Source organism: Microcaecilia unicolor, chromosome 1, assembly GCF_901765095.1.
Source record: "Microcaecilia unicolor chromosome 1, aMicUni1.1, whole genome shotgun sequence".
NCBI classification, from domain to species: domain Eukaryota; kingdom Metazoa; phylum Chordata; class Amphibia; order Gymnophiona; family Siphonopidae; genus Microcaecilia; species Microcaecilia unicolor.
In genome coordinates this window covers 492,262,968-492,275,956 of record NC_044031.1, presented here as the reverse complement: position 1 = coordinate 492,275,956, position 12,989 = coordinate 492,262,968, and the positions used below count along the sequence as shown (strand labels likewise).

The following is a 12,989-nucleotide window of genomic DNA, read 5'->3' as shown; positions in this document are numbered from 1 at the left end:
AACTGTGTTTTTCACCGAAAATGCTGAGAGTAAAAGGCAGTGCAAATCTCTGAGGGTCTTTTGTCTTATAATGTTTCTAAAGGGAAAATATTTCTCTTTGAAAATGTATGCAAAGTTCAAGGGTAGAAATACCCACAGACTGCGCCTGCTATGGAGTTTTGAAAATTGGCCCTTCAGTGACTGGGACCAACACCCCAGGTATTCATTCCTATTCTTTCTCTTTCAGTCTAGTGTCTATATCCCTAACATAGTTATCCCAAATCAGGGCTGTTAGAATGAAAAAAAAAATCACAAATGAATGAGCATCTAAAGAAATTTCCTTGGGTAGTAAGCCTCTTTATTAAAGAAAATGTCTCCTCTTTTCAAATAGAGTTGGTGGATTATTTTACTGTAATAGTTTAAAACTAATATAGTAACTGATAAGTCCTAAGTCCCTATTGAATCTGGTGTGCTGTTTGTTTTCGTGGTGTTTGTTTACTAAAGGTTTTTGTTCTTACAGCAAATAGGCTACCCATCATTAGTCTGAGAAGCGAGCTGAAACATAAATGAACATCAACTAGAATCTTAAACTGCGGCTTTCTTTTGCTTTTCACATTATCTGTAGTGCAGTGCATATTAAAAAAAAAAATGAAGCTTGCTCTAAAGCGTTTTCTACACATCTGCTATTAGTCATAAAACAGCTTACAGGCACTTTTTGTTTTTAATGTGCGGAAGAGCAGTCCAGCAAAAGCTTAATTGTCTGCTTTCTCTCAAACCATATGATGACTGGATTTCATAAAATACAAAATATTATGATGCCATTTTAAATGAAACCCCGCACAACTGTCTTCCGGTAGTTTGCAATGCTTTTTTGGTCCTTCTGTTCCTCTTCTCCCTCTGGCTCCTTTTTGCTTTGTCTTTAATAGCTTGGATCTTCCTTGTGTTCCAACTCCATCTCTTCTGTCTTTGATTATTTTGATTGTACCTTTGCAGTTTTAAGTTTCATCTATGCTTCACCAGTCCAATATGATGTTTTGTGACAAGGGTGACAGGTAAATAATTTAGTGCTGTATAGCAGAATCAATGCAATTGAGGATTAGTATTTTTCTGAGACAGACAAGACAGTGGATATGATTTAACACACATTTTTTAACCCACAACAGCCAAAAAGCAAACAAAATGTTAGGAATTATTAGGAATGGAATAGAGAATAAAACTAGGATATAGTAACTCCTCTGTATTGCTCCTGGGTGAGACTGCAACTTGAGTATTGTGTACAGTTCTTTTCACCCCATCTCAAAAAAGGAAGTAGTGTAATCGGGGGGGAAAAGTACAAAGAAAGACAACCAAAATAATTAAGGGGATTGAACGACTCATATGAGAAAAGGCTAAATAGTTTAGGGCTCTCTAGCTTGGAGAAGAGATTGCTGAGGGGCGATGTGATGGAGGTCTGTAAAATCCTGAATGGAGTAGAACCAGTAAATGTGAATCAATTGTTTACTCTTTCAAAAAAGTACAAAGACTAGGGGACAAGCTATATGCTAACACATTTAAAACCAATAGGAGAAAGTGAAGTTTTTCACTCTTGTTTAGTTAAGCTCTGAAACTCATTGTTGGAGCAAGAGGTAAAAGCAGTTAATGTAGCTGCATTCAAAAAAGGTTTGGACAAATTTCTGTAGGGAAAGTCCATAAACCATTAATAAGGTAGACCTAGGGGAAACTACTGCTTATCCCTGAGGTTAAGTACTGTGGAATATTGCTACTTTTAGGAACTCTGTCAGGTTCTTGTAACCTAGGGTTACCATATGTCCAGTTTTACCTGGACATGTCCTCTTTTTGAGGAAATGGCCGGGCAACTGGGCGGGTTTTGCCAGCCTACCCGTTTGTCCGGATTTCCGGACAAACGGACAGGCTGGTGGGTGGGCCTAATGGTGTCCTATCCTAGCATCCCCTCCCCTTACTTACTGTACTGCCTTGGTGGTCTATTGACCTCTTCGGGGCAGGAAAGAGCCCCCTCTTTCCAGTCCGGAGCGCTGCCCTGCATCCTGTTCCCCTTGCGGTGCTGAGTGCCAATGGTCCCAGTGCCGATTCAAAATGGCCGCTGAGAGTTGAAGTCTCGCGAGGCAGCATCAACTCTCGGTGGCCATTTTGAATCGGCGCCAGGACCGTCAGCATTGAGCATTGCAAGGGGAACAGGATGCAGGGCAGCGCTCCGGGCAGGAAAGAGGAGGCTCTTTCCTGCCCCGAAGAGCTCACTAGACCACCAGGGCAGTAGAGTAAGGGGAGGGGAGGACACCCTTAGGGGGGTGTGATGGGGTGAAAGGGGCGGGGTATGGTGGGCGGGGCATGTGTCATCTTATGGGGGGGGTCAAATATGGTAACCCTATTGTAACCTACACTGGCAACTGTTGGAAACAGGATACTGGTCTAGATGAACCCTTTCATTACTACTTCTTTTATTTTGGAGAGAAGAAAGTGATCATTAGTCTCCTTTCACTTAGCGGAATGATATTGCATTTTGTTTAAAATATTACTAGATATTTATTAAGCTGCTGTATATGAGGAAGACCACTTTTGACAATTGCTGACACTGACTATGGTAAAGGGTAATTGGAGGTCAAGTAATTGTCATACAATGTAAACACTAGACCAGGGATGCAGAAGTTCAAGCTTTGTTTTCAGGATATCCCTAATGAATATGCATATATACTAATCTGGAGTTAATTAAATAATTGGTTAATCAACCATTCATTATCCTATAATACTGATTCCACTTGTTGATTTGAATATATTTATATTTAATTACAGTTTCTTTTAATAATCTAAGTGCATTATAAAAATACATAGAACGAATCCACAGTACATTCCCATATGACTCTTTAGAAAAGCATATAGTAACATAGTAACATAGTAGATGACGGCAGAAAAAGACCTGCACGGTCCATCCAGTCTGCCCAACAAGATAACTCATATTTGCTGCTTTTTGTGTATACCCTACTTTGATTTGTACCTGTGCTGTTCAGGGCACAGACCGTATAAGTCTGCCCAGCACTATCCCCGCCTCCCAACCACCTGCCCCTCCTCCCAACCACCGGCTCTGGCACAGACCGTACAAGTCTGTCCAGCACTATCCCCGCCTCTCAACCACCAGTCCCGCTGCCCACCACCGGCTCTGGCACAGACCGTACAAGTCTGTCCAGCACTATCCCTGCCTCCCAACCACCAGCCCCGCCTCCCGATCTTGACTAAGCTCCTGAGGATCCATTCCTTCGGCACAGGATTCTTTTATGCTTATCCCACGCATGTTTGAATTCCGTTACCGTTTTCATTTCCACCACCTCCCGCGGGAAGATGATCACCACACAGACAACGTTATGCAGTAACTATTTTAAATTGAATTTTATCTTGCATGCAGCGCTATGTTGTGATCTCTCCAATTTAAATTCCTACCACCTACTGCTTTTCTTAAATTGTCCACACTTATAAAATCAAGCATGGTTCCGGAAGATTGGAGGGTGGCCATTGTAACGCTGATTTTTAAAAAATTCTTTCCAGAGGAGATCCGGTGAGTGCCGAGCAAAATGGTAGAGACTATTATAAAGAAAAAAATTACAAAGCATATTTAAAAGCATTGATTAATGAGACAAAGCCAACATAAGATTTAGTGAAGGGAAATCTTGCCTCACCAATCTATTACATTTCTTTGAAGGGTTGAACAAACTTTCGGATAAAGGTGAGCTGGTCGATTTTGTGTATCTGGATTTTCAAAAGGCATTTAACAAAGTACTTCATGAGAACTCCAGAGGAAATTGGAGAGTCATGGGATAGGAGGTAGTGTCCTATTGTGGATTAAAACTGGTTAAAAGATAGAAAACAGAGAGTAGGGTTAAATGGTCAGTATTCTCAATGGTGAAGGGTAGATAGTGGGGTTCCTCAGGGGTCTGTGCTCGGACCGTTGCTTTTTAAAATATTTATAAATGATCTAGAGATAGGAGTAACTGGTGACGTAAGTAAATTTGCTGACGACACAAAGTTATTAAAAGTTGTTAAATCGCGAGAGGATTGTGAAAATTTACAAGAGGACCTTAAGAGACTGGGAGACTGGGCATCTAAATGGCAAATGAAGTTTAATATGAGCAATTGCAAGGTGATGCATGTGGAAAGAGGAAACCGAACTATGGTTGCATAATGCAAGGTTCCATATTAGGAGTCACCGACCAGGAAAGGGATCTAGGCATCATCGTTGATAAGTACATAAGTACATAAGTAATGCCATACTGGGAAAAGACCAAGGGTCCATCGAGCCCAGCATCCTGTCCACGACAGCGGCCAATCCAGGCCAAGGGCACCTGGCAAGCTTCCCAAACGTACAAACATTCTATACATGTTATTCCTGGAATTTTGGAGTTTTCTAAGTCCGTTTAGTAGCGGTTTATGGACTTGTCCTTTAGGAAACCGTCCAACCCCTTTTAAACTTTGCTAAGCTAACCGCCTTCACCACTTTCTCCGGCAACGAATTCCAGAGTTTAATTACACGTTGGGTGAAGAAAAATTTTCTCCGATTTGTTTTAAATTTACTACACTGTAGTTTCATCGCATGCCCCCTAGTCCTAGTATTTTTGGAAAGCGTGAACAGACGCTTCACATCCACCTGTTCCACTCCACTCATTATTTTATATACCTCTATCATGTCTCCCCTCAGCCGTCTCTTCTCCAAGTTGTATAGCCCTAGCCTCCTTAGTCTTTCTTCATAGGGAAGTTGTTCCATCCCCGCTATCATTTTAGTCGCCCTTCGCTGCACCTTTTCCAATTTTACTATATCTTTCTTGAGATGCGGCGACCAGAATTGAACACAATACTCAAGGTGCGGTCGCACCATGGAGCGATACAATGGCATTATAACATCCTCACACCTGTTTTCCATACCTTTCCTGATAATACCCAACATTCTATTCGCTTTCTTAGCCGCAGCAGCACACTGAGCAGAAGGTTTCAGTGTGTTATCGACGACGACACCCAGATCCCTTTCTTGGTCCGTAACTCCTAACGTGGAACCTTGCATGACGTAGCTATAATTCGGGTTCTTTTTTCCCACATGCATCACCTTGCACTTGCTCACATTAAACATCATCTGCCATTTAGCCGCCCAGTCTCGTAAGGTCCTCTTGTAATTTTTCATAATCCTGTCGCGATTTAACGACTTTGAATAACTTTGTGTCATCAGCAAATTTAATTACCTCGCTAGTTACTCCCATCTCTAAATCATTTATAAATATATTAAAAAGCAGCGGTCCTAGCACGGACCCCTGAGGAACCCCACTAACTACCCTTCTCCATTGTGAATACTGCCCATTTAACCCCACTCTCTGTTTCCTATCCTTCAACCAGTTTTTAATCCACTATAGGACATTTCCTCCTATCCCATGACCCTCCAATTTCCTCTGTAGCCTTTCATGAGGTACCTTGTCAAACGCCTTTTGAAAATCCAGATACACAATATCAACCGACTCCCCTTTGTCCACATGTTTGTTCACTCCTTCAAAGAATTGAAGTAAATTGGTCAGGCAAGATTTCCCCACACAAAAGCCATGCTGACTTGGTCTCAGTAATCCATGTCCTCGGATGTGCTCTGTAATTTTGTTTTTGATAATAGCCTCTACCATTTTCCCCGGCACCAACGTCAGACTCACCGGTCTATAATTTCCCGGATCTCCCCTGGAGCCTTTTTAAAAATGGGCGTTACATTGGCCACCCTCCAATCTTCCGGTACCCACGCTCGATTTTAAGGATAAGTTGCATATCACTAGCAGTAGCTCCGCAAGCTCGTTTTCAGTTCTATCAGTACTCTAGGATGAATACCATCTGGTCCAGGAGATTTGCTACTCTTCAGTTTGCCGAACTGCCCCATTACGTCCTCCAGGTTTACCGTGAAGTCAGTAAGTTTCTCCGACTCATCCGCTTGAAATACCCTCTGCTCAGTATGCGGCGGTGGCTAAGAAAGCAAATAGAATGTTAGGTATTATTAGGAAAGGTATGGAAACTAAAAATTAGGACATGGTAATGTCTTTGTATTGTACCGTGGTGTGACCGCACCTCGAATATTGTGTTCAGTTCTGGTCGCTGCATCTCAAAAAAGATATAGTGGAATTGGAAAAGGTACAGAGAAGGGCAACGAAAATGATAAAGGGGATGGGACGACTTCCCTATGAGGAAAGGCTAAAGCGGCTAGGGCTCGTCAGCTTGGAGAAAAGGTGGCTGAGGGGAGATATGATAGAGGTCTATAAAATAATGAGTGGAGTGGAACAGGCAGACGGGAATCACCTATTAAATCTTTCCCAAAAATACTAGGATTAGGGAGCACGCAATGAATCTGCAAAGTAATAAATTTAAAACGAATCAGAGAAAATGTTTCTTCACTCAACGTGTAATTAAACTCTGGAATTCTTTGCCAGAGAATGTAGTAAAAGCAGTTAGCTTAGTGGCGTTTAAAAAATGTTTGGATGGCTTTCTAAAGGAAAAGTCCATAGACTATTATTACACAAGACTTGGGAAAAATCCACTGCTTGTTTGTAGAATAAGCAGCATAAAATGTATTGCAGTGTTTTGGGATCTTGCCAGGTATTTCTGACTTGGATTGGCCACTGTTGGAAACAGGATGCTGGGCTTGATGGACCTTTTGTCTGTCCCAGTATGGCAATACTTATGTAGAGGGCCGCTTTAATGTCCAAATCCTTGCTGGAGCCAGAAAGTCTTTCGTTTCTGACGCATTAAATTCAGTTCATGATGAAAGCAATTTCTATCCCTGAGTAATTTCTTCAAATTGAAGATATTTGGATAAATCTTGAAAGTTGAAAATATGAGGAATTAACTGAACTACTAATACAATCCTTCCTGAATTCCCTCAATAACATCTACTGATGCACAAAGCATCCTTTCTGACTCTATCAGCTGGGATTCATAGATTAAAACATCTTGCGCTCTGACTATAGTTCCTCAGTCTCTATAGGGGCCATGTTTTACTGTTGCTTCTTCAGGAGACCAAACAACTGCTCCTTCCAGCGTCTGTCTGTGGGAAAGCGCCATTGTACAAGAAGTGAGATCCCTAGCTGGAAGGAGCAGACAAACATGAAATTGCAAAAGAGGGAGGCAGGATGCAGCAGAGGGGAGGCTTCCGGGTTAGCGGCAGGCAGCTTGTGGGATTCGCTGTTGCGAACCCATAGAAGAGAGCTGGCAATTGAGCTCAGTCTGCTCCCCCTAGTGCCGATGCTGTCAGGGCCCAGGGGTGCACTGCAGCTGGGTGGTCCTGATCACAAACTTGGTGGACCCAGGCCCACTGGTGGCTACGCCCCTTAAAGTAGCACATATGCAACAAAATGAACAGTTTCTGGAGAGGGTTTTCTTGTGGTCAGGAGTATCATTTCAATTCTTTACCAGGCATAGATATGTAGTTAGAGGTATTTACTTTAATTTTTTAGTTCCATTTTAACTTTAACCAAGTTAGAAATTAACTTCACTCCCATTTTGGCATATTCTTTTTATTTTATTTTTTACTTTAGTTGGATTTAGTACACAGTTTTAAGTTCAATATGCATCCAATTTAATTTAATTACATCTAAAGTAAATAAAAATGAACACAGAAGAAAAATTTTTAAAAAATCAACATTAAAAATTTAACATAGATCTTCTATGCAGTCTTATTGTATTTGCCCCATAGTTATAAAGTAAATGATGGCAGTAAAGATCAATATGGCCCATCCAATCTCTACAGCACTGTACAGTAATTTGCATAGTTGTACCTATAGATTCCTGTATGGAACTTGACAGCTATACCCCTTTCCCCATGACCTTCCACAGCCTGCAAGTGTAGTATCACTGCCTAGTTACCTCAGTGCGTTGTGATAGATCAGTTGTAATCATATTGCTGCTGTTCTGGGCAGGTTACCTACATGCTTCTAGGATGGTAACTATGGGCCTCTTTTACTAAGCTACGTAAGAGTGTACGCATGCCAAAATGGAATTACCGCCCAACTGCCGCATGGCTCCTGTGGAAATGTCATTCTTGGCGCGTGTCCGGAAAATATTTTTTATTTTAGTGGCATGTGATTCGCAGAGGTCAATACTGGCCAAACTCTTTACAGCTAGGTCTATGGCTGGCGGTAAGGTCTGAGACCCAAAATGGATGTGTGGCAATTTTGATTTTGCCGTGTATCCATTTTTGATGGGGGGGAAGAGGCCTTTTTTACAGGCACGCTAAAAAATAATTCTGTGCATGCCCAAAACCCGCGCCTACACTACGGCAGGCCAATTTTTACCGCGGCTTTGTAAAGGGACCCCTATGGTAATTATAGATCTAGTGCGTGCTAACAAGTGCGCAGCTACCACCAAGGTGTCCCCCCTCCCCCCCCAAATGAGTGTGAGGCAGGAGAATACAAACCCAGGCCTGGACTAAAACCATCTTTGTCTATGTGAATTCCCTGCCCCCCCCCCCCCCCCCCCCCCCCCCACATCTCCCCAAACAATTTTGCTGCCAGGGTCTCATAGAGGTGAATTTAAGTAACCCATTTCTAGGGAAGCTTTCCTAGTACGATGATGATGTGTAACATTTCCCTCATGTTTATTTATGTCAGTTGATATAGAATGAATAAGCTGACACTGAAGCCATCTGTGAAAATGAAATGTTGAAATACTGATGCCAGCAAGCAGGTTTCCAGCTGCTTAGATTCTTTCATAGATCCATCAGTTGTAAACAAGTCATTCTAAAGCACACTGCAGTAATCTAAACAGATTTGCAATTATGAATTTTGTTATATTTAAGTTTTATTTAATCTCTTCTCAGTGTATAGTAGTTTCAGTGTAAAGAAAAGCAGGCACTGTTCCATTGACTGCCCTGTATTCTCATGTGCAGAACTAACTTATGTAGAAATGCCACGATCATGCGTTAGTAGACAATGCAACAGCAGGAGTGATCCAGAGAAGAGTTCATCCAAATAAGACATTACTGGAAGCAAGACCCAACCTGGCCAAGTTTTGGAAAAACCTTCATCAGGGGTCACACAGGTTTCCAAATGCAATCACAGGTACATAATGCAGGTGCTTCAGTTCCTGCATGGACAAATACTCAGTTCAAATGCCAAAACTCAGTTAACTTGCCTATTCGTCCTTCCGTGAATCACTGCTGCTGTTGCAATGTCTGCTCTGATTCTTCAGTGGGTTGTCTTCTGTTTATTGAAAAATCAAGCATTTGGCTCTAAATGGTACCAGAGATTGTATGATGAATGAAAAAGCATTCATTAGAGCCAGTAAAAATGGGGTGGCTCCTATTTAAACACTCCTGCCATCTGTCCATGTATCTTTCAGTTACTGAGGCTTCTGCAAAATGGATTAATTTATCGTTTACATGACTTCAGAATACTACCAAAACTGGTAATTTCAAATTAGACTCTGCAGGGAGAGCATGGAAAGAAGTGCAGTCCCTCTCTTCTACCCTTGTCTCAATGGCTAAATAATTGTCCCAAGAATACTGTGGCTCTGGAGACTTAAAAATAAAAACCATGTATGTGTGTGTATACATATATATTTTTTCTTTTCCATTTCTTTCTTTCTCACTCCTCAATTATCTTTCCAGAATGACTTCCTTCCAGTCTTAGTCTTCATAGTTGTCAGGGGTCTGGAAAGGAAGTAGCAGTCACCCTCCATTTTCCCTGGGACCCAAGTATATCACCTTTGTCCTATGGCTGTACTTCTGTGGCCATCTGTTCTTAGTTATTTGTGCATGCTTGCACATAGTTCAGACATGGTATGGACTATATTCAAGAGTATATTGACCACTTTTATGCTACCTTCCTTCACAAATTTGAAAGGAATATTGGCTTGTCTAACAATTGCCATCCTGTAGCCTGCTTATAATTTGCAGAGTCTTGCACAGTGCATATTGTTTTAGTCCAGTTGTGAGGGGACTTTATCAGATGAAATGATGAGGACAGGGGAGGAATGAGGTATGATATTTTTTTTTGTTACACTTGTACCCCGAGCTTTTCCACTCATGGCAGGCTCAATGTGGCTTACATGGGGCAATGGAGGGTTAAGTGACTTGCCCAGAGTCACAAGGAGCTGCCTGTGCCTGAGGTGGGAATTGAACTCAGTTCCTCAGTTCCCCAGGACCAAAGTCCACCACCCTAACCACTAGGCCACTCCTCCACTCTTTTCACAATCATGCATGCAGTTTTATTCCTCTTAAGTATGTATGCTAAAATCATCCATATATTTTAGAACTACACAGACTATTTGAAAATTGGTCCCATAGGAATTTCAATGTCAGCTATCTTAGTTTAACATTTCAAGGCGTTAAGGTTGTTATGTTGACATGTTAATTGGCCTGAGCTGCTACTGTTTCTGCAAGGTGTGATGCACATTTAAATATAACACCAATCTGGCCAACTTGGTGGGTGCTTGTTTTTTTTTTTTTTTTTGCCTTTAGTGAATAACGAAATAATGATCATTTAGGTCTGTGATCCTGTAGGATTATTTGCAGGGATTGGTGATTGTGGAAAACCATTGAGCTGCCTTTAATAACCTAATGTTGTCTTCACATTATGTCTTTCAGGGAATATCTTGGAAAACAATTACAATCTGAACAACCACCAGCTGTCGCCGCAAGGAGTTAAATCTTCAGGTCCCAGTTCAGAGTTTATAGATATTCACCATCTTTTGACTGTAGCTTATGTATCCCAGATAAAGTCATATAAATATTTTTGTTCCCAGAAATACTTAGCTGTTACTGTCCTAGACCATGCAAATTGTGTTACAGTTGTTCTCCCCTTGTAACGCTCTAGTGAAAGTTAGATGTTAAACAGTATGGATCATGCAAAACACAATATAATGCCTGCCGGTATTATGCCTAAGAATGTATCTTGGCAGGGCAGGGGTAGCATGACAGATCTGCAGAGCTTATATTTTCTGTAATTTATTGTTTTAAAGTTAAGAAGGTCATTAAAAGACATTCCAGAATATAAATTGCTTGAACTCAGCATTGTTTTTGTCTTTGCCTTGTCTTAAGTCTGATTATTCTTTTGAAAAATGCTTCTGTATGAATAATATCTTTTGCATAATGAGAGCTTATAATATATTCAGGCAACACAGTCTAAAAAGGTTGTAAGTTGATAGAGGATGTCGGCACAGTTTCAGGCTACATGTTTTCCAACACTGGTATGGCTAGTAGCAATGCAGTAGTGATTCACAGTAGTGAGGGTGGTGGTAATTTTTTGTTTGTCATTTTACAAGGATTACAGAAATTTTTCTGAAGTTGCAAAACTAATCCCAAAACTTTGTTTGAACTATATTTATAATAAAAGTGCAATGAATGTTGGTACAGGTCTGGTGTGAGAAACTGCATTGCCAGAGGTTAGTTAAAACAGAACTCCTCAATGATTTGTTTGCGACAGTATTTATAGTAGAAGAGTATCAAGCAGCAAACATTAGGCCTAGGGAGATTTGCATAACCTGAGAGCAAATAAAGCCGCAACTGGGCCATGGAAAAGCTAGCAAGACACCAGAGTGGAAGAAATACAAAGGCATATGGGAAATTAGTAAATAAATTGTATTGCCACCGTAAATGATATTTCAGCCCTGATTTAGAGAAAGCCACATGATTTGGGTCTGAGAAGGGGCCAGAATACTAAAAAGCATTGAAATCGGCCATCAATGCAATAAGGTGGAGGAGTAGCCTAATGGTTAGTGCAGCAGACTTTGGTCCAATTCCCACTAGTTCAATTCCCACTACAGCTCTTTGTGACCTTGGGCAAGTCACTTAACCCTCTATTGCCCCAGGTACAAAAACTTAGATTGTGAGCCCTCTAGAGACAGAGAAAGTACCTGTCTATACCCAGGGATAACTTAATTACTTAACAAGCTAATTAGCATTAATTAGAAACTTAGAATTTATACGCACTACATGCTAAACATATTCTGTAACGTGGTACACGTAAATATATCACATAGTTGAAAGATAGGCATGGAATGGGTGGGTTGTGGGCATTTCTAAAATCTATTTGCATTGTTTAGAGTACACTGGCTCCGCGCCTAATTTGGGCATCGGATTTACACCAGGTTTTACTTGGTGTAATTGACCGTGACCAAATTTAGTCATGTGGACTGGCACTTGGTGTATTCTATAAACTGCATGGAAATTTAGGCTTATTCTACAAAGTGTGTCTAAATTAAAGCGTACTTTATGGAATATGCCTAAGTGAATTTCATTTTGGTGCCAAAGTTTTAGGCGTGATATATGGAATCTAGTCTATAATGTGTACAGCACTGCGTACATCTAGTAGCACTATAGAAATGAGTAGTAGTAGTTTACACTGATTTTAATTCAGGTATTAGGGAGTAATTTTATGAGCCATTTTTGCATGTAAAACACTGTTTTACGCATGTAAATAGCCTGTTATAAATTATATCATGCCTAAAAGTACACTTGGTGCAAGCTGGTGTGTAATTTAACAGTAGGCATTCTCTGGGGAGGAGTTTGAGTGCAGAGTACAGGATGAGTCACAATTTATAAACCTAATGGGCAATTCTGTAACTGCGCACACCTTGTGCTTATAAATGTAGAGTTCATTAGTACGTAGGCATGTAAGTGCCCTATGCGCTATTCCATACGGACACATGTAAGTGCTGTAGCTTGTTACTGCAAGGGGGACATATACGTGGGTAGGGCTGTAAGCTACAAGCTTTCGTCCTAATTCTATAAAACACGCTGTAAGATGCGCATATCTTAATTGAATAATGAGCTAATAATTGGCGTTTCAACAAGCAATTTTATTTGGCCACCGCCTTGTCACACTGTTTCATTGCCTTCAGATCCTCAGATACTATCACCCCAAGATCCCTCTCCCCGACTGTACATATCAGACTCTCACCGCCTAACACATACATCTCCCATGGATTTCTACTCCCTATGTGCATCACTTTGCATTTCTTCGCATTGAATTTTAATTGCCAAACATTAGACT

At 41.0% G+C, this 12,989-nt stretch overlaps 1 protein-coding gene across 2 annotated transcripts in view; it reads left to right on the top strand.

The window, feature by feature from the left end:
* ATP6V1H (ATPase H+ transporting V1 subunit H) overlaps window positions 1-10,992 on the top strand; it is a 228,610-nt gene extending 217,618 nt beyond the window's left edge. For both annotated transcript variants that reach the window (XM_030214410.1, XM_030214419.1), the window contains exon 15: window positions 10,583-10,992. In XM_030214410.1, coding sequence (XP_030070270.1) covers window positions 10,583-10,643 — 61 coding nt within the window. In that variant the 3' untranslated portion in view covers window positions 10,644-10,992. The remainder of the gene's footprint in view (window positions 1-10,582) is intronic.
* Window positions 10,993-12,989: the final 1,997 nt, after the last annotated feature.